General features: G+C 41.5%; 1 protein-coding gene across 4 annotated transcripts in view; it reads right to left on the reverse strand.

The window, feature by feature from the left end:
* Positions 1-27206, reverse strand: part of PHLDB3 (pleckstrin homology like domain family B member 3) — a 67052-nt gene that overhangs the window by 21678 nt on the left and 18168 nt on the right. For 2 of the 4 annotated variants that reach the window (XM_073655815.1, XM_073655812.1), the window contains exons 1-5: positions 21023-21141; positions 12984-13234; positions 4996-5127; positions 1138-1275; positions 768-896 (exon numbers count right to left, since the gene is read on the reverse strand). In XM_073655815.1, the coding sequence (XP_073511916.1) occupies positions 768-896; positions 1138-1275; positions 4996-5127; positions 12984-13234; positions 21023-21071 (699 nt within the window). In that variant the 5' untranslated portion in view covers positions 21072-21141. Of the gene's footprint in view, positions 1-767; positions 897-1137; positions 1276-4995; positions 5128-12983; positions 13235-21022; positions 21142-27206 lie in introns of those variants that run through there. The other 2 variants (XM_073655813.1, XM_073655816.1) reach the window with 1 other exon arrangement.

Raw genomic sequence — 27206 nt, forward strand, 5'->3', positions numbered from 1 at the left:
TAATAAAATGTCTGAATGATGCACATACGTGTTGGGACATCCAGAGGTAAGTAAAAGTAATTAACGGGGTAATGGAAAATGGGTTTTGTAAACCAGACACCTCTTGGACACATATAGAGCCCGATTCATAATAGCACTTTTTTTTGTCTAGTTTTTGCCTGTTTTTTATTAGCGTTTTTTTTTCTTCTTTTCATTTGCGCCTTTTAAAGATTATTTTTTATGTATTCTCCTGGGTTTTTATTTATTTATTTTTTATGCTCTTCGTTGTGCTTTTTTTTTTTTTTTTTTTTGAGGTTTCCAAATATTTTTTAGGCCGATTCATCAATTGTGACTTTTTATCTGCTAATATTAAGTGTTCCATTTTCCTGCAGCACTTCCACAGGTGAAATAAAGTATTACACTATGAAATTAATAAAATGTCTGAATAAAGCACAGACATCTTGGGACCTCCAGAGACAGTAAAATTAGCTAATAGGGTATTTGAAAATGATGGGTTTCATAACTTTCAGATGTGCATAAAAATAACTCTAAGGTGGGGGGGAGGGGGAGACTGGAGTAAAAAATCTTGCCACTTAAAAAGTCGCAATTGAGGAATCAGCTGAAAATGTCTGGAAAAACAAAAATTGGCGAATGTGAAAATAAAAATGAGAATCTCATCGAAAGAAGAATTTGGCGCACATCAAAACAGGCGAAAAATACCAAAAAAAGGCAAAAATGCAATACTGGTTCGAGCCCTGGCTTCCACCATGTCTGATGCTTCTGCTCACCTCCTGAATCTGCTTCCGGAGCTGCTCGTGTAGACTTTCAGGCTGGTTTTCCAGCTGTGCTTGGCACTCCGATATCTTCCGCTCCATTTCTCTCACTTTCTTTTTCTCATTCTGTAATTGCAGCTTATCCTGTGGGTAGAAGACAGAAAATGAAACTTTGACATTTAGTCCTTTTGTCATCACCAAAAACAACCTGTTCTGCCATATGGAGCTGAGATTAGTGGTCCACACAACACATGAATGTTTGAGTTGCTTCTTGTCGTTGAGAGTCAGTGAATTTTTGGGGAAAAAGGGATAAAATGAGGATTTTGATTTTGGTGTCTTATGGTCTCTTTGGTGTGTTAATAGCACTCTGACGAGGCGGATGTACCTTGTCTCTCTCCTCCTGCCACCGCCACTCCGTCTCTCTGAGCTGTTCTTGCAGGAGCTGGATGACCTCCTCGTCTTTCTCCATCTGCTTTCTTTCTGTTCTCAGTTCGCCCTCCAGCAAAGCCAGCTCCATCTCCACCTGCAGGCACAACCATGCAGGTAATGTAATGGAGAAAGTGTCGTGGTTATCAGGGCTGGTCGGAAATATCAGCCAATGACGGTTGTATTATTTCAGCATGGTACAGTGTTATTATTTTGGCACTCGATGGTGGTATTGTTTTGTTACTGTGTAGCCATGTTATTGGGTTACTATTTAGTGGTATTATTTACTCACCAAACAGTTGGTCGGCGTATCTTCCTCTTATTACCCACAATACAGCATTGTAAATTTATGCAGTGTACGGTGATATTTAATTTTGTACCTTTATGGTCTTTATCGGTTGAACACCTTGCAGCACTAATATATATTGACACTGCGCTTCAGTATATTTTTACCTTCATGGGCTGTTTCATTACTGCTGTGCAGCACTCTTATATTGGCATAGTATGGCAGTATTTATTTTCTGCCTTTATGGGCTTTAATATGAACACTGTGTGGCACCATTATATTGGTACAGTGTGGCAGTATTTATTTTCTAACATTATCAGTTGTATTACTTGACCACTATGAGGTACTTGGCACAGAATGGTGGTATACATTTTGTCACTTTAAGGGCTTAATTATGAACACTGAGTGGCATTGTTATATTGGCACAGTATTGCAGTATTCACATTCTGCTTTTATGGGCTGTACTTCTTGAACACTGTGTGGCACAGTTATATTGGCACACTATTGCAGTATTCATATTGTTCTTTTATGGGATGTATTGCTTGAACATTGTGCGGCACAGTTATATTGGCACAGTTTTGCAGTATTCATATTATTCTTTTATGGGCTTTATTACTTGAAAACTGTGTGGCACAGCTATCTTGACACAGTATTGCAGTATTCATATTATTATTTTATGGGCTATATTGCTGTGAGGCACTGTTATATTGGCACAGTATGGTGATATTTATTTTGTCACTTTATGGGCTGTATTGCTTGAACACTGTGCGACACAATTATATTGGCACAATATGGTGGTTTTTGTTTTGTCATTTGAGCATTTTTTTGCTTGAACACTGTACGGAAACTTTATATGCTGCAAATTATTATTTTTTTAGGCTCACATCAGACAACGAACATCCTTTTGCTCATTACCACCAATATTTGTGAACTATATGGGAGTATTATTTGAGCACTATATTGCCATATTATGTGAGCATTGTATAGCATTGTTACCAGGATATATCCAATAATAATTCTAGATGATATGACAATATTAATATTATGCCCTCTATGGACTGTAACATCCCTCCTTGGATATACAGTATCTGTTCCATCCCAAACACCCTCTTTCCCCATGAAGTAATCCCGAAATGTACAATGCATCAGGGCGCTGGGCTGATCACATCGACGTGTCCCATGACACAAAGGGGCCAGTGTATGGATGTGATGAGCAGCGCTATTGTTACCCTGACACACAACACCCACTCATTGTGCACCTGCTGTATAAATATACCGCCACTATATACACACAGGACGAGCAAGACGGACCGGCTTGGGGTTGGTAAACATCCATTAGCCCACGGAGGCTGGCAGTGATATATTTTATGGCATAACTAGTTCAATTTACCAATCAGCTTCCAGAAACGTTGGGTGACCCCAATGTGGGAGCAGTAATAGGGCCACAGAGGTTGTTACATAGGCCCACCAAATTCACCGATAGGTATGGGGTCTCCCTACTCGACTTGCCCTTATCAGTTATGTCAGGAAGTGAAAAATTCTCCATTCACTTCCATGGGCATCTTTCTCCATTCACTTCTATTGGCAGCTCTCTCCATTCACTTCTATGGGCAGTTTTCTCCATTCACTTCTATGGGCAGTTTTCTCCATTCACTTCTATGGGCAACTCTTTTCATTCACTTCTATGTGCAGCTCTCTCCATTTACTTGCATGGCACCTCTCTCCATTCACTTCCAGGGGCAGTTCTCTCTATTTACTTCTATGTACAGCTCTGTCCATTTACTTCTATCAGATCCTTTCTCCATTCACTTTCATGGGCAGCGATTAACATTCACTTCTATGGGATTTGCTTGACTATTTACTGAGCTCCAATTAAACTGGACGGAGAGAGAGGACCACCATGTGGATACCCCGTGAATATGCCATAAATATCGTGACATAGGAATACCCCCTTTAAGTACCCTAGACGTTTACTCCTTCCTTCCAGATAAATATAGAGGTGGCTGCACATGCACAGCCCTTTCCATTCACTTCTATCTCCAGCGCTCTCCATTCACCTCTATGGGCAGCGCTCTCCATTCACTTCTATGGCAGCGCTCGCCATTCATTTCTATGGGCAGCGCTCTCCATTGACTTCTAAGGGAAGCGCTCTCCATTCACTTCTACGGGCAGCGCTTTCCATTCACTTCTATGGCCAGCGCTCTCCATTCACTTCTACAGGAAGCGCTCTCCATTCACTTCTATGGCCAGCGCTCTCCATTCACTTCTATGGCCAGCGCTCTCCATTCACTTCTATGGCCAGCGCTCTCCATTCACTTCTATGGCCAGCGCTCTCCATTCACTTCTATGGCCAGCGCTCTCCATTCACTTCTATGGCCATCACTCTCCACTCACTTCTATGGGCAGTGTTCTCCATTCACTTCTATGACCAGCGCTCTCTATTCACTTCTATGGCCAGCGCTCTCCATTCACTTCTATGGCCAGCGCTGTATTCGTTTCTATGGGCAGCGCTCTCCATTCAGTTTTATAGGCAGCGCTCTCCATTCACTTCTATGGGCAGCACTCTCCATTCACTTCTATGGCCAGCGCTCTCCATTCACTTCTATGGCCAGCGCTGTATTCGCTTCTGTGGGCAGCGCTCTCCATTCACTTCTATGGGCAACACTCTCCATTCACTTCTATGGGCAGCGTTCTCCATTCACTTCTATGGGCAGCGCTCTCCATTCACTTCTATGGGCAGCGCTCTCCATTCACTTCTATGGGCAGCGCTCTCCATTCACTTCTATGGGCAGCGCTCTCTATTCATTTCAACGGCCAGCGCTCTCCATTCACTTCTATGGGCATAATCTTCCGCTCTGTCAAGTGAAATGCTAATATACATTGCAATTTATTTATTTTGCATTTTTTAAAACCTCTGCTTGCTGTCACTGAATGAAAACAGTCTTATTTACATCCTGCTGAGAAGGATGACAAAAGTAGATCAGAAAGTTTTAGAAGTTTGAAATTGACTCTAAGGGTACGAGTGGAGCATTTAGGGGTTGACCAGTGTCCTTTCTATCCTCAAATTGTGAGAAAATCCTGTCGGGACTCGGGTTTAAAAGCATTCATGAGACATGATATGTCCCCCAGCATGATGACTGGGATGTTCACAGACGGCAGTGCCATCCCTCTCCTCCTCTAGTTTCGGTTCTTCCCCCCTAGGGTAAATGTGTCTGGAAATACAGGTTTGTCAAGATGCCGGGGTGACGCAGAGCGGATGGCGGAAAGAAGGATCATTGGACATGGCTGACGGATCAGGAATAACATCAAATGTATAGGAAAAATACTGACACTATATACAATATAATGGCATGTCATTCTCATATCTGATCCTGGGAAAGCTGGGTGGTCATTATATCCTATTTGCCCTACATGACATACACCAGAATGGCAAATATTTCAAATTTGCCTTTCAGGAATCTTGAAAAGCTGGGTGTCTGTCTTATGGATTTTACACCCCCCTGACGTACGTGCACTATTTCTATAGGTTACCTCGATTTTCAGTTCTCGCCTCTGTAGCTGCAGCTCCCGGATCTCCTGCTCCAGCTGTGAAATCCGGTTCATCACTTTCATCTGTTCGGCCTCCAGTCGCCTCTGAACTGGATTTCCCGCTAATTCTTCATTCTGCCGGGGGGGGGGGGACCAAAAAAATAAAAAATGATTAACCAAATGAGCTGGTGGACAAAATGGTTCTTGGGAAAGCTGGGTGGGTTAATGTAGGACGTCTACATAACGCAACATCTTATTCTTCTTTCCCGGAAACCTCCATCAATGAGGAGTCTGGGTCTCGTCATTCATTGTAAACAGTGCAGCACTAAAGATGACTCTCACTGCGGTGTTTACAGTCGGAGTGCACTGTGTAAACCTCATACACATCCCCCCGGGGGAACAAATACGGCCCACACTGTGACTAAATGCAATAAAAACAACCCCAAAATAAAAATAATCTATGATATGAAGTATATTATAATATCCAGATGTAGCAGTGTTGAGTTTGTCATTTAATTCTTTGTGGCCGTACAGTAGATATAACCGCAGTCCTATGTAACGCGTCATGATGTCACCGTTTTACCCCATGGAGGTCATGCTGCAGTTATGTGGGTATGATAAGTTCTTAATGCACATTGTACGGGGAAGGGGTCTTGAGCCCACCAGGCACAGATGGTAATTTCAGTATATGACATATGTCTAAAGGACAGGAAGGTGGGCAACGTTTTTTCACCTGCGTCCAGTCCGTACAGAAATAGTGCCGCTAGTGAAGCCCCGTAATACACACAAAGTTCGATACCTGTTTTATGACCTCAATGTATTGTGATGACCCTGCACACAGTAGGATGCCCCAAAGATGCCACCCACACAGAATGATGACCCCACAATGACCGCCACATTCACAGTGACCCCCATACATAATGATGCCACCATCGTGCCCCCACACGATGCCACACAGTGCACCCACACAATAGAATGCCCCCAAAATTCCATTACACACAGTAGGATGCCCCAAAGATGCCACCCACACAGAATGATGCCCCCACAATGACCACTGCATTCACAGTGACCCCCATACATAATGATGCCACCATCGTGCCCCCACACGATACCTCACAGTGCACCCACACAATAGGACGCCCACACAATTCCACTACACACAGTAGGATGCCCCAAAGATAACACCCACACAGAATGATGCCCCCACAATGACTGCCACCTTCACAGTGACCCCCACACATAATGATGCCACCATTGTGCCCACACGATGCCTCACAGTGCACCCACACAATAGGACGCCCACACAATTCCACTACACACAGTAGGATGCCCCAAAGATGCCACCCACACAGAATAACGCCCCCACAATGACCGCCATATAGTGTAATTCCTTCACAATGACCCCATATATAATGATGCCACCATAATTCCCACACACGATGCCTCACAGTGCACCCATACAATAAGATGCCCCACAATGAGAATACACACATTAGGATGCCCCAAAGATGCCGCCCACACAGAATGATGCCCCCAAAATGACCGCCAGATAGTGTAATTCCTTCCCAGTGACCCCATACATAATGATGCCACCATCGTGCCCACACACGATGCCTCACAGTGCACCCACACAATAGGACGCCCTCACAATTTCACTACACACAGTAGAAGCCTCACACACACAATGATGGCCCCACAATAGCCCATACACAGTATGATGCCCCCACACAGTATGATGCCCCCACACAGTATGATGCCCTGACGATATCCCTCCATACAGTATGATGCTCAAAGGAATCATCTTACACAGTGCCCCCCACACAGTTTGTTGCTTCCATACACACATTTTGATCCCCACCATAAAGCCCCCCACAAACTATGAAGCCCCATAACGTGCACCGTGTACATTTTTCCCCACTATGGTGCCTTTCTACGAAAAAAAACAAAAAAACAATGACCTAGCCGCGTTCTCATGATGAGCAGTTCTCCGGTCTATGCTGTGTCTGGTCCTAGACGGCAAAGGTGAATGGTGGTGCTGAGAGCTGACTGCTCCCTGCTCCACCATTATATTCGTCTGTGGACGCAGACGCTGTTAAACGCAGGACGTCCCACCGACCTCCCAGGACAACAGGACAGCTCCCCAAATCAAGGACTGTCTTGTTGGATGGGAAAGATTTGGAAGGCTTTGGGTATGCCCCTGACTAACAGTACCATTTTTATAATGGCGCCGTACTTGGCGACCACTGTCAATCTCATCAACATTGAATGTGGAGGTAGTGCGTATGTGAGATACAGCCTAAGCCTGAGGGCTCCTGATTGACCCTTTAGTATAGTATCTATGGCAGGAATGAACCTCCGGAAGATATATAGGTGACCGGTGTGGGACTTTTTCTAGGTCTTGACCCCAGGTTATAGTAAATCCCTTGTATGAATATTTACTCTCTTAGTAAAAAAAAAAACATTATATATATAGTGCATGTAAACCTGATGTGTCCCCCGGGTCAGACAGCAGAGTTATTTGCTAATGGCAATTACACAGTGACTAGAATTTTTGGCAACAGCTGCTCCATTAATGGTAAATTGTACAAAATGGCTGCCATAAAACATGGTGGCCATTAGTAAGACATTTAAGGATGTGTTTTATTCATGAATACCAAGTGATATCAGGAGACCAATGGGTAGGAGTGGAGGTCAACAAACTAGCGGACATTTAATTTCCACCACTACTAAGCCCACTCCCACGGTGTGTGTATATTTTATATATATATACAGTACAGACCAAAAGTTTGGGCACACCTTCTCATTTAAAGATTTTTCTGTATTTTCATGACTATGAAAATTGTACATTCACACTGAAGGCATCAAAACTATGAATTAACACATGTGGAATTATATACTTAACAAAAAAGTGTGAAACAACTGAAAATATGTCTTATATTCTAGGTTCTTCAAAGTAGCCACCTTTTGCTTTGATGACTGCTTTGCACACTCTTGGCATTCTCTTGGTGAGCTTCAAGAGGTAGTCACCGGAAATGGTTTTCACTTCACAGGTGTGCCCTGTCAGGTTTAATAAGTGGGATTTCTTGCCTTATAAATGGGGTTGGGACCATCAGTTGTGTTGTGCAGAAGTCTGGTGGATACACAGCTGATAGTCCTACTGAATAGACTGTTAGAATTTGTATTATGGTAAGAAAAAAGCAGCTAAGTAAAGAAAAATGAGTGGCCATCATTACTTTAAGAAATTAAGGTCAGTCAGTCCGAAAAATTGGGCAAACTTTGAAAGTGTCCCCAAGTGCAGTTGCAAAAACCATCAAGCGCTACAAAGAAACTGGCTCACATGAGGACCGCCCCAGGAAAGGAAGACCAAGAGTCACCCCTGCTTCTGAGGATAAGTTTATCCCAGTCACCAGCCTCAGAAATCCCAGGTTAACAGCAGCTCAGATTAGAGACCAGGTCAATGCCACACAGAGTTCTAGCAGCAGACACATCTCTTCAACAACTGTTAAGAGGAGACTTTGTGCAGCAGGCCTTCATGGTAAAATAGCTGCTAGGAAACCACTGCTAAGGACAGACAACAAGCAGAAGAGACTTGTTTGGGCTAAAGAACACAAGGAATGGACATTAGACCAGTGGAAATCTGTGCTTTGGTCTGAGGAGTCCAAATTTGACATCTTTGGTTCCAACCACCGTGTCTTTGTGCGACGCAGAAAAGGTGAACGGATGGACTCTACATGCCTGGTTCCCACCGTGAAGAATGGAGGAGGAGGTGTGATGGTGTGGGGGTGCTTTGCTGGTGACACTGTTGGGGATTTATTCAAAATTGAAGGCATACTGAACCAGCATGGCTACCACAGCATCTTGCAGTGGCATGCTATTCCATCCGGTTTGCGTTTAGTTGGACCATCATTTATTTTTCAACAGGACAATGACCCCAAACACACCTCCAGGCTGTGTAAGGGCTATTTGACCAAGAGGGAGAGTGATGGGGTGCTACGCCAGATGACCTGGCCTCCACAGTCACCAGACCTGAACCCAATCGAGATGGTTTGGGGTGAGCTGGACCGCAGAGTGAAGGCAAAAGGGCCAACAAGTGCTAAGCATCTCTGGGAACTCCTTCAAGATTGTTGGAAGACCATTTCCGGTGACTACCTCTTGAAGATCATCAAGAGAATGCCAAGAGTGTGCAAAGCAGTCAGCAAAGCAAAAGGTGGCTAGTTTGAAGAACCTAGAATATAAGACATATTTTCAGTTGTTTCACACTTTTTTGCTAAGTATATAATTCCACATGTGTTAATTCATAGTTTTGATGCCTTCAGTGTGAATGTACAATGTTCAAAGTCATGAAAATACAGAAAAATCTTTAAATGAGAAGGTGTGTCCAAACTTTTGATCTGTACTGTATATATACACATTATATATATACACACACACACGAGTTTCTCCTACTGAATATATATATGGATATATACTGTAGATATATGAGTGTCTCCTACAGTATATATGAGAGTTTCTCCTACAGTATTTATTTATATACCGTATACACACACACATACACATACATACATATATATACACAGTACTGGCACAATGTAGCATTTGTCCCTAAAATATGTCTCCTGACCAGACTTAGACTATAAATAATGGGCCATATTTATTAAAAAAAAAAAAAAAAAAGGCTAAAAGAACAGCCTGTCATTGTTGTCCGTAGCAACCAATCACAGTGCAGCTTTCATTTTCCCAGAGCTATTTAAAAAGTATAAGCTGAGCTCTGATTGGTTGCCGTAGACAACAAAGACAAGCTCTACTTTTCTCCATATTTTTGATGGTGGCCTATTAAGCTTTGAAAAAACTATTATACAATAAAAATTACAACAAATCCTGCTGGTTCCTAAAACAAAACCACTGGTGTAAAAAAAATAATTAGATATAAAGCGCCATCTGTAAGAAAAATGGATAGGAAAAAAAACACTATCATAACATATATACAAAAATGAACTAAATATTGGGGTTGTGATGTGGTTAATGGCGTTATAATCACGTGTGGTATAGCGTGCAGGGCTTTGGTACACCGCGTGTATTGCGGTCGGCCCGTGCCTGGCGTTCTGCCCGCTGTCACCTCGGCCGGTGACTCACACAACGTGACATATAATGTAAGATATGGCAAGTCGTCCTCGTCACCTCCTCCCCCCAGTGTTCGAGACAGAAATGGGGATCTGGGCAGAAAACCAAGTGCACTTTTCTCACCATCTCCATTACAGGAAACCAAAAGATGGCGGCTTTAAAAGTATATAGAAGTTCTCTAATAAATATTCTCTACGGTTATGGTAGATGCAACCCACTACCTTGCAGGATTCTCTATGGCACACGTGCCAAACTCCAGCCCGTGGGCCAAATCTGGCCTGCAGGATGGTTATATTTGCCAAAAAAAGCTATACAGAGGACTATGCGGGGCCATTATACTGTATGGAGGACTATGTGGGGCCATTATACTGTATGGAGTACTATGTGGGGCCCATTATACTGTATGGAGGACTATGTGGGGCCATTATTCTGTATGGAGGACTATGTGGGGGCCATTATACTGTATGGAGGACTATGTGGGGCCCATTATACTGTATGGAGGACTATGTGGTGCCATTATTCTGTATGGAGGACTATGTGGGGCCATTATTCTGTATGGAGGACTATGTGGGAGCCATTATACTGTATGGAGGACTATGTGGGGCCATTATACTGTATGGAGGACTATGTGGGGCCATTATACTGTATGGAGGACTATGTGGGGCCATTATACTGTATGGAGGACTATGTGGGGCCATTATTCTGTATGGAGGACTATGTGGTGCCATTATACTGTATGGAGGACTATGTGGCACCATTATACTGTATGGAGCACTATGCGGGGCCATTATTCTGTATGGAGGACTATGTGGGGCCATTATACTGTATGGAGGACTATGTGGGGCCATTATACTGTATGGAGGACTATGTGGGGTACATTATACTGTATGGAGGACTATGTGGGGCCCATTATAGTGTATGGAGGACTATGAGGGGTGCATTATACTGTATGGAGGACTATGAGGGGTGCATTATACTGGATGGGAGGACTATGTGAGGCCCATTATACTGTATGGAGGACTATGTGGGGCCATTATACTGTATGGAGGACTATGTGGGGCCCATTATACTGTACGGAGGACTATGTGGGGCCATTATTCTGTACAGAGGACTATGTGGGGCCATTATTCTGTATGGAGGACTATGTGGGGCCCATTATACTGTATGGAGGACTATGTGGGGCTCATTATACTGTATGGGGGACTATGTGGGGCCCATTATACTGTATGGAGGACTATGTGGGGCCCATTATACTGTATGGAGGACTATGTGGGCCCATTATACTGTATGGGGGACTATGGGGGGCCATTATTCTGTATGTAGGACTATGTGGGGCTCATTACACTGTATACTGGTTGGCCCGCAACTTTATCCAAGTTTTTCATTTTGGCCCTCTGTGTTAGAGTTTGACATCCCTGCTGTACGGTAAAGGGAGATTGTGTAAGTGGGGCCCCTGACTTTTCCCCAATATTAAATTTTACAGTCTGGCAGCAGTTTACTCCGCTCTCCCCATGCAGAACCTATGTACGCTCAAATTAACTGGGTGTGCATGCATATGGGGGATGGCGGTAGAGAACTGTCAGGCAAAAAAATGAATCTGGCTGACGTTTATCTAAGCTGTAGGGGCGCCCTACAAGTCAGTACCAAAGGAAATTCGGGCAAGTACTGCGGCGCTCACCACTTGATGGGGCTACTATACCTAGTTTTGAACATGTTCATGCTGTGTTATACAGCCAGCACCTGCCTCTAACAACAGGGATCGGAGCCACCCTAGAACGCATACCTGGGGCCTCGCAGGCCCGCCCTGTTAATTGTTTTATATTTTTTGCAAGATTACTTTAGTTAGAATTTTGAAACTCTAGGTATTCCTCAGGAATATAGTTGTTTGTCATTTCCAGTTGTTCATTTATTTTTATGTTACAGGCATTTTCGGTATAACAACTCTTTTTTGAAAATACCCATTTTTATGGTCATGCGTTCTAGGGCATCAGTAATAACCAAAGGGTAAAAAGGGATGCCCACATCCACGGAAAGGGGCAACGTCTCATCGACGGACCTACTACTATTCCAGCCTAGACCTGCATTAATTAGTTGTTGTCCCTTTAAGACTCGCTCCTAATCTGGGCAGTTGCCATTCAGGATGCTGAGAAAGCTGGGTGACCACTATGATGTCTTGGGGGTGACGCTGATTTGATTGATGGTTTCAGTAACACCTGTAATTAGGTTCCCAGTTTGTAGCACTGGGAGCGGTTTTATTGCCTTCCCTTCTTGCCAAGTGCTAGCGTTACACAAGGATTCTGCCCTCTTTATGAAGTCCGGGGAGCTGAGATATTGGGCGCTGTTTGATGTTTTCCTGGACACTGATCACTGGTGGGTTTTTTTTCTTCGTTCCCGTTCACACTTGTGCACTTCCAGATGCTATAAAAGTCTGTAGGATGGATCTTTCACATGGCCCCTACAAACAGCACCTCTTATCTCAGCTTCCTGTACTACCACAATGATAATTACATTCAATTACTCGTCTATGGTATACAAAATATATGTAGATTTATAGCATTAGACCAACTTACCCTTGTCCTGGAGGAAATCTAAAATCGCTGCCTTCTTCATCGGCTGTACATATGATACTGCTGTATTATGGGACGTCATTCAGACACTTATGGACAACATCCTGTCTCAAGACCTTAGGAAGAACCTACAGTATCGTGCTATGCCTTCATCAAACTTTGTTAAAGGGACATCACATCTTAATTCTTGAAAGTGTCCTTAGAAGGACATTTTTTTGCACCATAAGTGACTATTAGTCCAGGTGGCATAGGTGGCAATAGCCAAAACTGTCCTGAAAAAGACTACCCAATCCCAGTCCTCACCTGAGTGTGTGCACTTTCCGTACTGCTGGTCTCCTCATCATCCGTGGTGCTGTCTGTCACCCTTCCTCCCTCCGAGGACACGGAGTCTCCTTCCAGTTCCTCAACAGGGGGCTCCCATACACATTCCTCCTTCCTTTCGGGAGACATGGACTTGGTTTTCCGACTCCCTGGCTTCAAGCAGATTTGTAGCTCTGGCTGCCCCAACAGTGTTCCAGGACATCCGACAACCATGAGGAACCAAGACGTGAACCCTGTGAAGAGCAGACAAGTGTCAGATGAAAACTCAAGTTGTGGACCTTAGAACATCCAGACTATATAACTAAGGAAGCAACAGATCACACCTTCAGACCACTTCAAATTCATGACCACAATTGACTATATAACAGTATCTCATTCACTACCATCATAGGTTTCAAGCTGCAAGAAATTAGTAATTTTGCACATTTTCAAATCGGAGTGGAAGCCCCGATATATAGATGACATCCATTGTCTTTCCTTGGGCCATAAAATCAAGCTGGGACAGCAAAATTCATTGCAGAACCCCACCACCCTTAGATAATAGGCCTGAAGAAGGTTCTGGCAACCATTGGACACTAATTTAATGTATATGGAGGAAATAGAGGAGACACAAGAGGCCTTGTTTTTAGCCAAATCAGAAGGTCAATGACCAAGTATGGCACCAAGTTATACTTCACTTTTCCTACAGACTTGCTGGAAGGCTTGGCAATCCAGTTGACCTTTGGAGGACCAAGCCCATCTGAAGGGACCTCCCATAACAAAAAGGGGTTCCCAAAGTGCAGAACACCTTTAAATCAAAGCACTCTAAAAGAGATCTCCTAGTCCAGAAGGTTAACTCGTCAAGTCTAGAAGTTGGAAGACCTAATCCTCAATCTCAAGACATCCCAGATCCTAAACACCCAATTTAGCAGCACCACCTTTTTTTCTGTTAAATCGGAATAGAGTTTGAAGTCACCCCAAGACTCGAGGGCCTGATAGGAACCTTATTGGTCCTTCACCCCATATGAAAGGTCTATAAATGATTTATGAGAGTTGGGGAACCTTTATAGATTTTGATTGGGGCCAAAAAGTTCAAGCTATGCCTCAGAGGAACAGGGAAGCATCCATGCGCCAGTGCCCTGCAAGCCAAGTATCAGAGTCCACACTTCCAAAAACAAGTATTTACTAGAGAATATTCTGTAAAGTTTGAGACGAGGGTCACGATTGAAGGTCTACTTTCACTGCCGATCAATGACAATGCAGTTTCAACAGTTTCCCTGGAAATGGGAAATGATCCCTTTAAGTTGATAAGTGAGGGCATAAGTACTTTCGCACCCTTCCCCCCATTTATGGGTGAGTTCCCATGTTCTTGCTCAGTGTACTTTTCTCATGATATACCGCACTGTTTGTCTATTGACTTCTTAGTAAAACTGAAGCTTCTCACCACAAGGGCTCAGCGCCATCTCCGAGAGACTCCTTGGACATTTCATTCTCAAAATACAGATTTTACAGCAAACCCGAGGCCACCAAGTCACAGGGATCATGTTGTGCAATAGAGCCGAGAAAAGCCATTACTTTCAGAATATGTCCATTTTTGGCATCATTTGTGCTTTGACAGCAAATGTAATATCTGCAGACTTTCGCTACCTTCAACCGTGGGTGTAAATGCTGGGCTGACGATGACGAGGATCTGAATGGAAACTCCCTAAATGCTATCAGTGACCATAAATATCTGGAAATGCTGCTGGGAAAGTCAGGACTTTCCAGTAAAAAGTCTATATAAGTGTAAAGTGTAAAATGTATAATATGTAAGCAGACATATATATAAGAAGAAAGACAGAGAGAAAGAAAAAAAATGAAAGAGGGAAAGAAGGAAAGAAAGAAAAAAACAGAGATAGAAAGAAAGAAAGAAAAACAAAGAGAAAGAAAGAAAATGAGAGAAAGAAGGAAAGAAAGAAAAACAAAGAGAAAGATAGAAAGAAATAAACCTAGAAAGAAAAACAAAGAGAAAGAACGAAATAAAAAGACAGAGAACGAAAGAAAAAAAAACAAAGCGAAAGAAAGAAAAACAAAGAGAAAGAAAGAAAGACAGAGAGAGAACCAAAGAAAGAAAGGAATAAACAAAGAAAGAAAGAAAAACAAAGAGAGAAAAAAAAGAAGAACAAAAGAAAGAAAAACAAAGTGAAAGGAAAAAAAGATAGAGAACAAAAGAAGGAAAAACAAAGAGAAAGAAAAAACAAAGAATAAGAGAAAGAAAGATTGAAAAAAATGTACTATATACAGATCTCCAATAATACCTCTTCTTAAAACAAAATGGTGTCATATTTAACCAGTAGGGGGCACAGTCCTGAGGCCTGTACATAAAATATTTAGTCCCAATATATCGCCCTTGGCACCTCATTGTGCTCACAGGGGGACAACAGTTGCAGAACAGGAGCTATATGGAAAACACAATTCTCTGCTACATCCCCTTCTAGAAGTGACAAAAGGATCGGAGAGTGAAGAGCCCTAGAGGCTGGAAAAAGTATTTAGAATACTGTAAAAACATATTGCCTCTGTCATAATGAAGCTCGGGTCGCATGTCCATTGTCAGCCAGGCATGATATTTCAATGGAACACAAGAAGATCAGCAGCAGCAAGACACCACTGGAGCCACTTCTCAAAAGTAACAGTCCAACAAGCGAAAATCAACCCTGTCAAATCCTTGCAATATCATCTTGTCCTTGTTTACTGCAAGCTATATAGTGATCCAACTATCACAGCAAAACTACAAAAAAGCAAGGGGCTAACATTAGTGCCACCTTACTCAGCTATAAAAGATATATGGGACAATCTGACCCTAATTCAACCAGCGTTAGTAGACTTTAATATTTAAAGGAAGTCTGAGGGGACCGCCATGGGGTCTTGTGGCACCTCAATCAATGTTTTTCTTTAAATCTTTATAGATAGATAGATAGACAGATAGATAGATAGATGCACATATATAGTTTACTGTACCAGGGTGATGGCCATGGGGTTTTGTGTCACTCTAGTGTAAGGTTTTCTTAAACCCCATAATGATAACACAATATGAGAAATAAATATTACTAGCTTGCAATTTTAACCAGAAGAAGTTTTCTATATTATACAGCGCAGAGTCTTCCTACTATTTACTGCTCTCCACCTAATTTATCCAGAGCACTGAATCGGTAAGTCCTTGAATAGGCTTCTAATGATGCATTAAGAAAACATTATGTCTGATCCGCGGATCTCTCCGGAAACACCTCTCTTTGTTAGCAGTTAACAAGAGCTTAATGAAGCATCACCTTCACTGAGAAGGGGATTTAGTGCCTTAGTATTATTGTATTAATCTAAGAAAGGAATGGTGATGGGGGCTATGTTCAACCCTGCGCTTATAGGAAGTGCAGCTTACTTCTATTAACCTGTGCACTTCCTCTATTCATCACTTGCACGCAATAACAATGTAGCAGTTCCGAGTTTGTCATTAGGTTTCACATATTCAGTCACTTTTCAGTTAATTTCTTCCTTCAGAAAGTCAGTGGACTACTAATATGGCTGCCAAAAATCTTTGTTGATGTCTAGCCTCTATTGCATTGTTGAGTATCCAAAATTTAGATCAGCTACTTCAGCAACAGGTGAGATAGTGACAGTCACTAGGTTGGTGTTGATGTCTGCACTACTAGACAAGCTTGGCAGAACTTGAACTACGAGTCCTACAAACTGTCACGAGATGAATTGTAATAAACTTCTCTTGTGCTCCAGTTTGGGAGTGGGAGCTGTGATTAGTTCCCTTGTTGGGTGTAACAGGTATTAATTTTCCAGGTCAAACAATGCTATTATTTAATATTATACAAGCCGAGACATGCATGTATTTGTGCTTACATACAGATGTAGCAGAGCTGAATTTATCATTTAATGCTTTAGGACTGCATTGTTAGTGAATCTTGATGTTTCAAGCCTGACTTCACTCAATACCTCAGTTAACCCTAATATAATCCTTCCCTCAAAGTCACTGTCACAGGGATCCTAGAAACTGAGATATATGGAGCTGTTCAGCACTAGAGTACAACTAGTCACGAATGATTGTTTTGTCGAACAAAGAAAGTAACAATTCAGCAGTGAATGAATACTGAACGTGTGAACATGGCCTAATATAAAGAACTTGGGTTTCCTGCAGTCCTATGTAAACAAGAGGCTATAATCTAACTTACACCAAATCTAGCTCTGCAACATCTGTATACACAGCGCTTTGGCTACATTTATAAAATACATCGGCTTCTCGTAGAATACATCCGAGCAGTATGTTTATATGATAACATGAGTTTCGTAAAAACAGGAATTATTTTCCGCCTCCTTTTCCTGATAGATATCGTTTAATTACATGTAAATGACACAGGATTCCCACACATTGATTACAGGAGAGAATTCCAAGCAGATGACTTTGGCTATCTTCATTAAAGAGTAATGCATCAAAAATATACTGAGATAGATATAGATAGATAGCTTGATAGATAGATATGAGATAATTAAGAGGGAACCGCCATGGGGTTTCATGACAGCCCATGAAAATTTTTCCTTACACCCATAATGATAACATGATGCAATAAATATTTCCAGTACAAAATAAATAAATAATGAGATTGATAGATATTTTACAATATTCATCATTTATCCTGCATGTCCTCTTTGATTCTCCCTTACATAAAGCACAGTATCTTGTAATTAAATTTCTCTTCCTATAATTTGTCTCTTTTTAGATCCATTTATCTGCTAATTGCAGAGTACGCCCCAGAACCCCCTGTAATTTTCATTCCCACTCATGTGGATATATGGTTCAGTCACAATGTATCCTGTGCAGCTGACAGTAGAGTGCACATCCCTGTTGGTGTCCTTGACATTGATGCTGCATATTTGCTTTACCTGTTTGTACTGTGTGCTCTTAGCTACCGCATCACGCCACGGGTATTAACTTTAAAAATGCCAATAGGGACTGCACACTCGCATTACTGGATGCACCAATTACATAAGGCTTACATTAGAAGTGAGCCATATATATTCCAGATATATTAATAACATGGTATGGGCACCACAAACATGTGGTAACCCAGCAAGGAATGAAAATAATGGCTACTGACTAGTTGGTATGGCCACATATTATTTATACTGCTGGTACCAAGCCTTATTATTACATGTACATTAGGTGGGGCGTCAGCCATGGCACCCTCGGGTGACACAAATATTGTCCTCTCAACATATTACAGGTTTGGAATGTATGGGAACAGAACCTAACATCATATTAAATATATTACTACATGCCAAACCCATCAGTGCCATGCGTCATCGTGGGCTGCGCCCTTCTCCGGTTTTTAGTTATCCTAGTCCTTGAGCGGACACATAATCTTGGACTCTAGAATGGCAGAAATACTGTGCAAAAAAGTAAAGGGTTTCTTCCAAAAAATAGCGCCACCCCTATCCACAGGTTGCAAGCGGAATTGGAGCCAGCCTGTTTCAGTTCAATAGATATAAGCTACAATACTAGACCTGTGGACAGTGGTGGTGCTGTTTTTGGGAGACTACCCAGATCTCCCATTGGTCAGTCCAGCCCTCTAGTATCTGGTTGCAGTATTCTTGGCCACTGTCCAGATCCTGCAATGGTCAGACCAACCCCTACATATCTGGTTTCAGTATTCATGGGCACTATCCAGATTCCCCAATGGTCAGATCAGCCCTCTAGTATCTGGTTTCAGTATTCATGGGCACTACCCAGATGCCCCAAAGGTCAGTCCAGCCCTATAGTATCTGGTTTCAGTATTCATGGGCACTATCCAGATGCCCCAATGGTCAGTCCAGCCCTATAGTATATGGTTGCAGTATTCATGGGCACTACCCATATCACCCAATGGTCAGTCCAGCCCTCTAATATCTGGTTTCAGTATTCATGGGCTATACCCAGATCACTCAAAGGTCAGTTCAGCCCTCTAGTATCTGGTTGCAGTATTCATGGGCACTACCCAGATCACCTAATGGTCAGTCCAGCCCTCTAATATCTGGTTTCAGTATTCATGGGCACTACCCAGATCACCCAATGGTCAGTTCAGCCCTATAGTATCTGGTTGCAGTATTCATGGGCACTACCCAGATGCCCCAAGGGTCAGTCCTGCCCTCTAGTATCTGGTTGCAGTATTCATGAGCACTACCCAGATCACCCAATGGTCAGTCCAGCCTTTTAGTATCAGGTGTCAGTATTCATGGCCACTACCCAGATGCCCCAATGGTCAGACCAGCCCTCTAGTATCTGGTTGCAATATTCATGGGCACTACCCAGATGCCCCAATGGTCAGTCCTGCCCTCTAGTTGTTATGATCTGCTACAAGAACTAAGGAAAGAAAGGGAATCTGTCCCTACAATAAGACTAAGCTGATTCCCTACGTTGCAGCGGGCGACCTGTTCCTTATGAACAGACCCGCCTACGTCCTAAGCTAGTCTGAACGCAGACCTATAGAGTAAAGGGAGGGGTCCCTAAAAGAACTAAGGACTGGGACAAAATTGGACACCTCCTAGCAGATGTTGTAGCGGAGCAAAAAGACAAACAGACAAAAAGTACTAAGAGGTCCAAAGGACCAAACGAACTAGAGAGATAGGAACAAAAGCACCTGGCTAGATAGAGTCAAATAACACTGAAGTCCAGCAAAGCCAGAAGGGCGGAGCTGGAATAAATAGGCAGCAGGTCACGTGACCACAAAATAGAAAAAAACTAACAGGAGGGTTCTAACACTAGTATCTGGTTGCAGTATTCATGAGCACTGCCCAGATCACCCAATGGTCAGTCCAGCCCTTTAGTATCAGGTGTTAGTATTCATGGGCATTACCCAGATGCCCCAATGGTCAGTCCAGCCCTCTAATATCTGGTTGCAGTATTCATGGGCACTACCCAGATGACCCAATGGTCAGTCCAGCCCTCTAATATCTGGTTGCAGTATTCATGGGCACTAGCCAGATGCCCGAATGGTCAGACCAGCCCTCTAATATCTGGTTGCAGTATTCATGAGCACTACCCAGATCACCCAATGGTCAATCCAGCCTTTTAGTATCAGGTGTCAGTATTCATGGGCACTACCCAAATGCCCCAAAGGTCAGTTCAGCCCTCTAATATCTGGTTGCAGTATTCATGGGCACTACCAAGATGCCCCAATGGTCAGTCCAGCCCTCTAATATCTGGTTGCAGTATTCATGGGCACTACCCAGATGCCCTAATGGTCAGTCCAGTCCTCTAATATCTGGTTGCAGTATTCATGGGCACTACCCAGATGCCCCAATGGTCTGACCAGCCCTCTAATATCTGGTTGCAGTATTCATGAGCACTACCCAGATCACCCAATGGTCAGTCCAGCCCTTTAGTATCAGGTGTCAGTATTCATGGGCACTACCCAGATGCCCCAATGGTCTGACCAGCCCTCTAATATCTGGTTGCAGTATTCATGAGCACTACCCAGATCACCCAATGGTCAGTCCAGCCCTTTAGTATCAGGTGTCAGTATTCATGGGCACTACCCAGATGCCCCAATGGTCAAACCAGCCCTATAGTATCTGGTTGCAGTATTCATGGACACTACCCAGATGCCCCAATGGTCAGTCCAGCCCTCTAGTATCTGGTGGCAGTATTCATGGGCACTACCCAGATGCCCCAATGGTCAGTCCTGCCCTCTAGTATCTGGCTGCAGTATTCATGAGCACTACCCAGATCACCCAATGGTCAGTCCAGCCTTTTAGTATCAGGTGTCAGTATTCATGGGCACTACCCAAATGCCCCAATGGTCAGTTCAGCCCTCTAATATCAGGTTGCAGTATTCATGGGCACTACCAAGATGCCCCAATGGTCAGTCCAGCCCTCTAATATCTGGTTGCAGTATTCATGGGCACTACCCAGATGCCCTAATGGTCAGTCCAGCCCTCTAGTATCTGGCTGCAGTATTCATGGGCACTACCCAGCAATCTAGACCTCCTCTCCCCAATATCATAGAAAGCGGATGGGCACCACTGACCTGGCAGCTCATGGTGACACCCGTCTCCTGCTCTACACGCCCGGTCCATCTCGGTTCTCTGTATGAGAAAGGACACTGATACTACATTCCCCTCCTCCTGCTGCCCAAATACCGCAGGTTTGTGTAAATATTATGCATGGACGTCGTCCAAGAAAGGGTAGCAACAAGGTGATATGACAGCCTGGCATTCAGCAGTGTATACAGTACACAGGTGATAAATGCCACCACACTCGGAACCTACCTTCCCTAGGGACATACATACTGACACACTGCACCTACATTCACTTTTACAGTCTATGCATCGGTTCCAGCAGCACAGAGTATTTTAGGAGAGGTGCATATTGATCTTGAAGGGCTGACATTTTACTTTCGCTACACTTTTTCTGATTAGTGAAGAAGAGTCCATATGGAGACAAGCGAGACCCATGAGCTGGAAGGCAGAAGCGGAAGCACCTGCAGCACAGAGTATTTCAGTGGTGATCTCATTGACAGAAGTGATCTGTCCATTCATCTATGATGATGTTATAATGAGGACAGGGGAGGAAGTTCTGGTAAATGGAGAAGTTATATAGTGAATGGAGCATGTTCTCTAGGAGCGCAGAGTATTTAAGGAAGAAGGGGGCTAATCTTGTGACAAAGACAAGCATTATGATCAAAGGAGGTGAATGGTGACTAGTGGTAGACGTAAACTGGGGGTTATAAGGAACAGAGAAGGATCCACAGCAGCACAGAGTATTTCAGAGTGCTGATCTTGTGGGAGGTTGTGATGTGCCCACCCATGGGATAATAAGACTGCATGTGACAGAAGTAGAGCCATGATGGGAGGGAGTCAACTGAGATACCATAGGAGAGTTATGTAATGGGAAAAAAAAGAGCCCACAGCAGCACAGAGTATTTCAGTGCACTGATCTTGCGGGAGTTTGTGATAATTTGCCCACCTATGTAATAAGGAAAAGATTGCATGTGACAAGTGTAGAACCATGATAGAAGGGAGTCAACTGAGATACCATAGGAGAGTTATGTAGTGGAAAAAGAAGACTCTACAGCAGCACAGAGTATTTCAGTGCACTGATCTTGCGGGAGTTTGTGATAATTTGTCCACCTATGTAATGATAAGGAAAAGATTGCATGGGAAAGGTGTAGACAGATTGGAAGCCAAGTGAGATATCATAGATGACTTGTATATAGAGGAAAGAGAAGGGTTCACAGCAGCACAGAGTATTTCAGGTTATAGTTCAAGCTATTTCTAGTAGCTCCGGTGACCCGACCAGTACTGGGCTGATGATGTTACAGGGTGAAATCATGCAATATTCCTCATTCACATGGAAATAGCTACCGTAATCGCCATGGATCACAAACAGAGCACAGAGTCACCATGAGCCACATACCCCAGGACGCAGTCAGTGAGGCATTGTGATGCCAAACACACAGCAAGCAGAGTGTTTACATCCAGAACTGTTCACTCATGTACCACCAGCAGCTTCCTGCCCCCCACCAACATGTCATCAGCTGCAAATCTTCAGCATACAAGTCTGGACACTCAGAGCTAAAGGCACCAGCTGCTTAAAGGGATTATTCCCATATTCAGATATGGGTATTGTCGGATAGAGCTCGTAAATACAAGCAAATTTGCAATTTTAAAATTTTCAGTCGTTCTTGAGATATTAACACTTTTCTTTTTTGTTTACAGCTCGTTGCCTAGGAGACCGACCACCGCTGATATCTAGTTTGTAAACACAGCGCTGAAGCTGATTGGGATTAAGAGGTAGCCACTCACTCAAGCTTCAAAACAGCCCTTACAGGCTCAATAGAAAAGAGCTTGTAAGCACCGTGCACACTTTTCTGCCTAGAAGCGGTGGTCGGTCTCTAACGGCAACGAGCTGTAATCGTAAGAAAAGTTTTAATATCTCAAGAACGGTTTAAAATTTTAATAAGCAGTAAATTGCAAAATTGCTTGTACTTACAAGCTCTATCCGACAATACCCATTTTATGAAGATGGGAAAACCCCCTTTAAATCCTGTTTTTGCTACAATGTATCAGTCTGGAGTCTAGTATACCACTTAGGATTGTCTAGACTGGATAAATTTGTTTCAGCACCCCCTGTGTAGCCTCAAAATGTAAATAAGATTGGTTCCATTCACTGACAGGAAGCGGAGATCTTGAAAATTTTGAGAAAGCATCTTAGAAAGTCGTAGAACTGTTCGTTATAACGTGGAGATCTATATTATACCTGTTTTCACCCTCCTCCCGACCCGTTTATCTTGGACTTCCTGATTCCGCAGCTTATCTCATTTTTAGTTCCTAATCTCGTTGTCCAATTTACAAGAACAACTCTTGTTGCCTTCCAAGCTTCCAGAGATGTAGATATCTCTCTTGTCCTCTCACAATCCCAAGTGTACAGTAAAAGGGAGATATATCAGTGTTCATCCTGAGACTCCTGGCTCATGAACAGAATTCCAGAACCACAGTACATACTGACACGCAGGCAATTTTTTTTTTTCTGCCGTGATTAATAAAAATATTGGGTGTAGTAGTACTCAGATGTAAAAATATGCAGATAATCCTGCACTGAATGTTCCGTTTACGACCTGTCGCTGACATGATTGACAGCCGGATGATCGTCCCTGCTATGGAGCCTGGCGGGGTAGGTGATAGGAGTCGCCCTTGGGTGTGTTTTTGCATGTTTAAGAGATGACATTTCCCTCTTATTTACGATGAAAAGAAAAAAAGTGAAAGGTTTTTATAGAGGTGAGTTCTCCTTTAATTTTTAAAAATTAAAGGGGAGCTCTACTTCCTTAAAAAAAAGGTCTCTTCTCCACCATCCAAGCCGCTGGAAAACCAAGTAGCCTGGTGTATACATATACAAGACTATACTAGAGGGGATATTCCCAATTAAAGCTGGCTTAAAGGGGTATTTAATCATCCAACACAGTGCCATGGCGTCTGTTTATACAGCTCCAGATTCTAATGTATGAGAGGGCATCAGAAAATCCTATTTCTTCCTGCAGAGACTACCGAAAAATCTGGAGTGATAAGCGTCGGAGCCCCAAAGTGGTGGAGGCCAATAGGCAACTGCCTGTTTTGCCTTCCCTATAATTCTGCTGGCGTTATGCAAAATACTGCTGTTCTCTTACATAGATTTGAGTCTAGGGGTGAAGGAAAAGTGCAGCCATTGCCCACCCAACCCAAAAAATATAAAAGAGAAGAACATTTTCAGCACATGACAGATGTTTTCATCCACAGGGTGGTGTCGGCGCAGGCCTGCGGGGGCTCATCTCCTCTTAAGTGACGGTTTAACCACCAGTCTGCACTTCCGTGATAACTGTTCATGTGCCAAGAAAAGGAGGAGACATTTTTAAATCATGAGACGACGCGTTTTGGAACAGGTTCAGCACGTATCTGTGTGACAAAAGCGAGGAGGGAGACGATTCCTGACAATGATTTGAATAGGAGGGAATGAGAGAGCCGCACCTGATTTCCCTGCCTTACTTTATCTTTGCATAGACAACATGAAGGGCTCCATTCATCATTTGCGTTTTGGGTTTTTTGATTTTTAAGTCACTTTTCTTTTTTTTCTCTGTCTTGTGGTATTTGCTGTAGTTTTTTTTCTCCAATTTTTCAAAATGGCGCACTGGCTTTATAAAGTTTGGGCAAAATGAAAAATATTTTTATAAAAAAAAAAAATAATAATAATAAAATAATGTAATAAATAATATAATAATAATATAATAAATGCTAATATTCTAAATAAAATAAAAATAATAAAATAATAGTAATAATTAATAATAAAATAATAAATAAAAATAATATAATATAAATAAATAGAATATAAAAATAATAAAATATAATAAATAATACATGAAAATATATAATAAATGCTAATATTCTAAATAAAATAAAAATAATAAAATATAATAAACAATACTAAATAAAATAAAAATAATAAAATAATAGTAATAATTAATAATAATAAATAAAATAATAAATAAAAAGATATATTAAATAATATAAAAATAATAAAATATAATAAATAATAAATAAAAATATATAATAAATGATAATATTCTAAATAAAATAAAAATATAAAAACATAAAAAATAATACTAATAAATAATAATAAAATAATAAATAACAATATATAATAAATAATAACATTATTAATAAAATAAAAATAATAAAATATAATAAATAATACTAATAAATAATAATAAAATAATAAAAGCAATAATAATATTATCAACAAAATAAAAATAATAAAATAATGTAATAAATAATAATAAAATAAAACATAAAAAATATAACAAATGATAATATTGTAAATAAAATTAACATAATAAAATATTATAATAAATATAAAAATAATAATAATATAAACATAGTAAAATAATATAGTAAATAATATAATAAAATAATAAAATAGAACAATATCATAATAATATAATAAATAATATTATAAATAAAATAAAAGTAATAAATTATAATAAGTAATATAATAAATAATAAAATAAATATAATGATAAAATAAAATAAATAATATAATAAATAATAATATTATAAATAATATAAAAATAATACAATCAAATAATAAATAATATAAAAATAGTAAAATAATATAATAAATAGTATAATAAATAATAATATAATGATAATATAATAAATAATAAAAAAATATAACGATAAAAGAAAAAAATAAAATAAAATAATAAATCAATATTTTTTTGTCTTTTTCCTTTTGGGGGCCTTGTTAGAGCACAAAGTTGCATGTTCTGCTAAAATGTTGCAAAATTTGCATGTACATTAAATTCCTAACGGGGGGTAGGGGGTATGGTAAGACATTTGGGTAAAAAAATGTTGCGACTTTTTAAAAAGTCGCAACTGATGAATAGGCTACACACGACTGGAAAAAAAACTCCATCTATAATGGCAAATATAAAAAAAATAGGTGAACACATAAAATAGACTAAAAAAAAAAGGCATAAATTGTAAGAAGAAATTGGCGCAAATCAAAAAAACAGCTGAAAACCACGCAAAAATAGAAAGCAAATGTAAAAAAAATAATTGAACCTGAAGTTTATACCCATCACCTTTAAGGATATGTTGTGTTGGAACATGGAGGACAATATTAATTTCGAGAACATAACCTCGTCCTGCCGCTGTCAGAAGAAAGGTGTCCGCACATGCATGACTCTCTGCGTTCATTTTTATGAGAAAGCTCAACAATTTACAAAGCTCCCCATAGAAAGGAAGGGAAAGGGAAGGGTATGCACAACCATGTTTGTCCTGGCAGAGGCGCTCTCGAGACAGGTGCTGGTCCCAGTAGTGTACGGAGACTGGCAGGGGACACTGTAGGCTCATAGAAGGACTACGAGAGGAGAGTTTATTTATAAAGGGGCGTTGCTTCACACATCAGACCCAGCAGTCTGGCCTTAGAGAATTCCTTTAAATTGTAAATAGAGCATTAAGGAGAAAATGTCACTTATCATAAGTGTAAATGCCACTGTTCCTGAGATATGGCCCTTTATTCCCTATATATAAATCTAGCCCTTTTAGTCAAGCGGGTGTGTTCTTGACAGCCACACCAAGTTGGATAAAAAGGCTAGATTTATATGCAGGGAAGAAAGGGCCATATCTCAGGAACGGAGAGGAGCAGGAACAAAAGAAAAACATCTCCAGATTCAGGAGAACAGCGACATTTACACCAGGTAAACAAATATGGCCTCAATTCATCAAACAGTTTTCAAGATTTTTCTGGCATAAAAAATTTTTAACTCGTAATTGCAACTTTAGGCATTTTACATCAGCCCTGGCCAGCTGAGTTAGCTTTTTTAATAGTGGGAAGAAGAGCTTAGCTGGGAAAGGGCATGGCTGACCAATTCATCATAATTTATGCCAAAAAGTGCCATAAATTAAGATGAAACTAGACTCCGGTCCCTTGGTGGCGCACTCTCCTTGCGTCGGTATACTTCTAAATGAATTTGATGCATCTTACTCCAGCAATCACTTCATTAAGACCGGTGTCAACGAATCGAGCCTACAAATCTATGGCAAGTGACTTCCTTAAAGGGGTAGTCTCAAGTTCTTATATGTAGAGATGAGCGGACCCGAACTTGAAAGATCGGGGTTCGTACCGGACAGTTCGTACTGGAAGTCCGTTGCAATGTTCGGAGTTTCGGGGAAGTCTGG

This window comes from Phyllobates terribilis, unplaced genomic scaffold (assembly GCF_046119375.1).
Source record: "Phyllobates terribilis strain yellow unplaced genomic scaffold, ASM4611937v1 Scaffold_12__6_contigs__length_324123572, whole genome shotgun sequence".
NCBI classification, from domain to species: Eukaryota; Metazoa; Chordata; class Amphibia; order Anura; family Dendrobatidae; genus Phyllobates; species Phyllobates terribilis.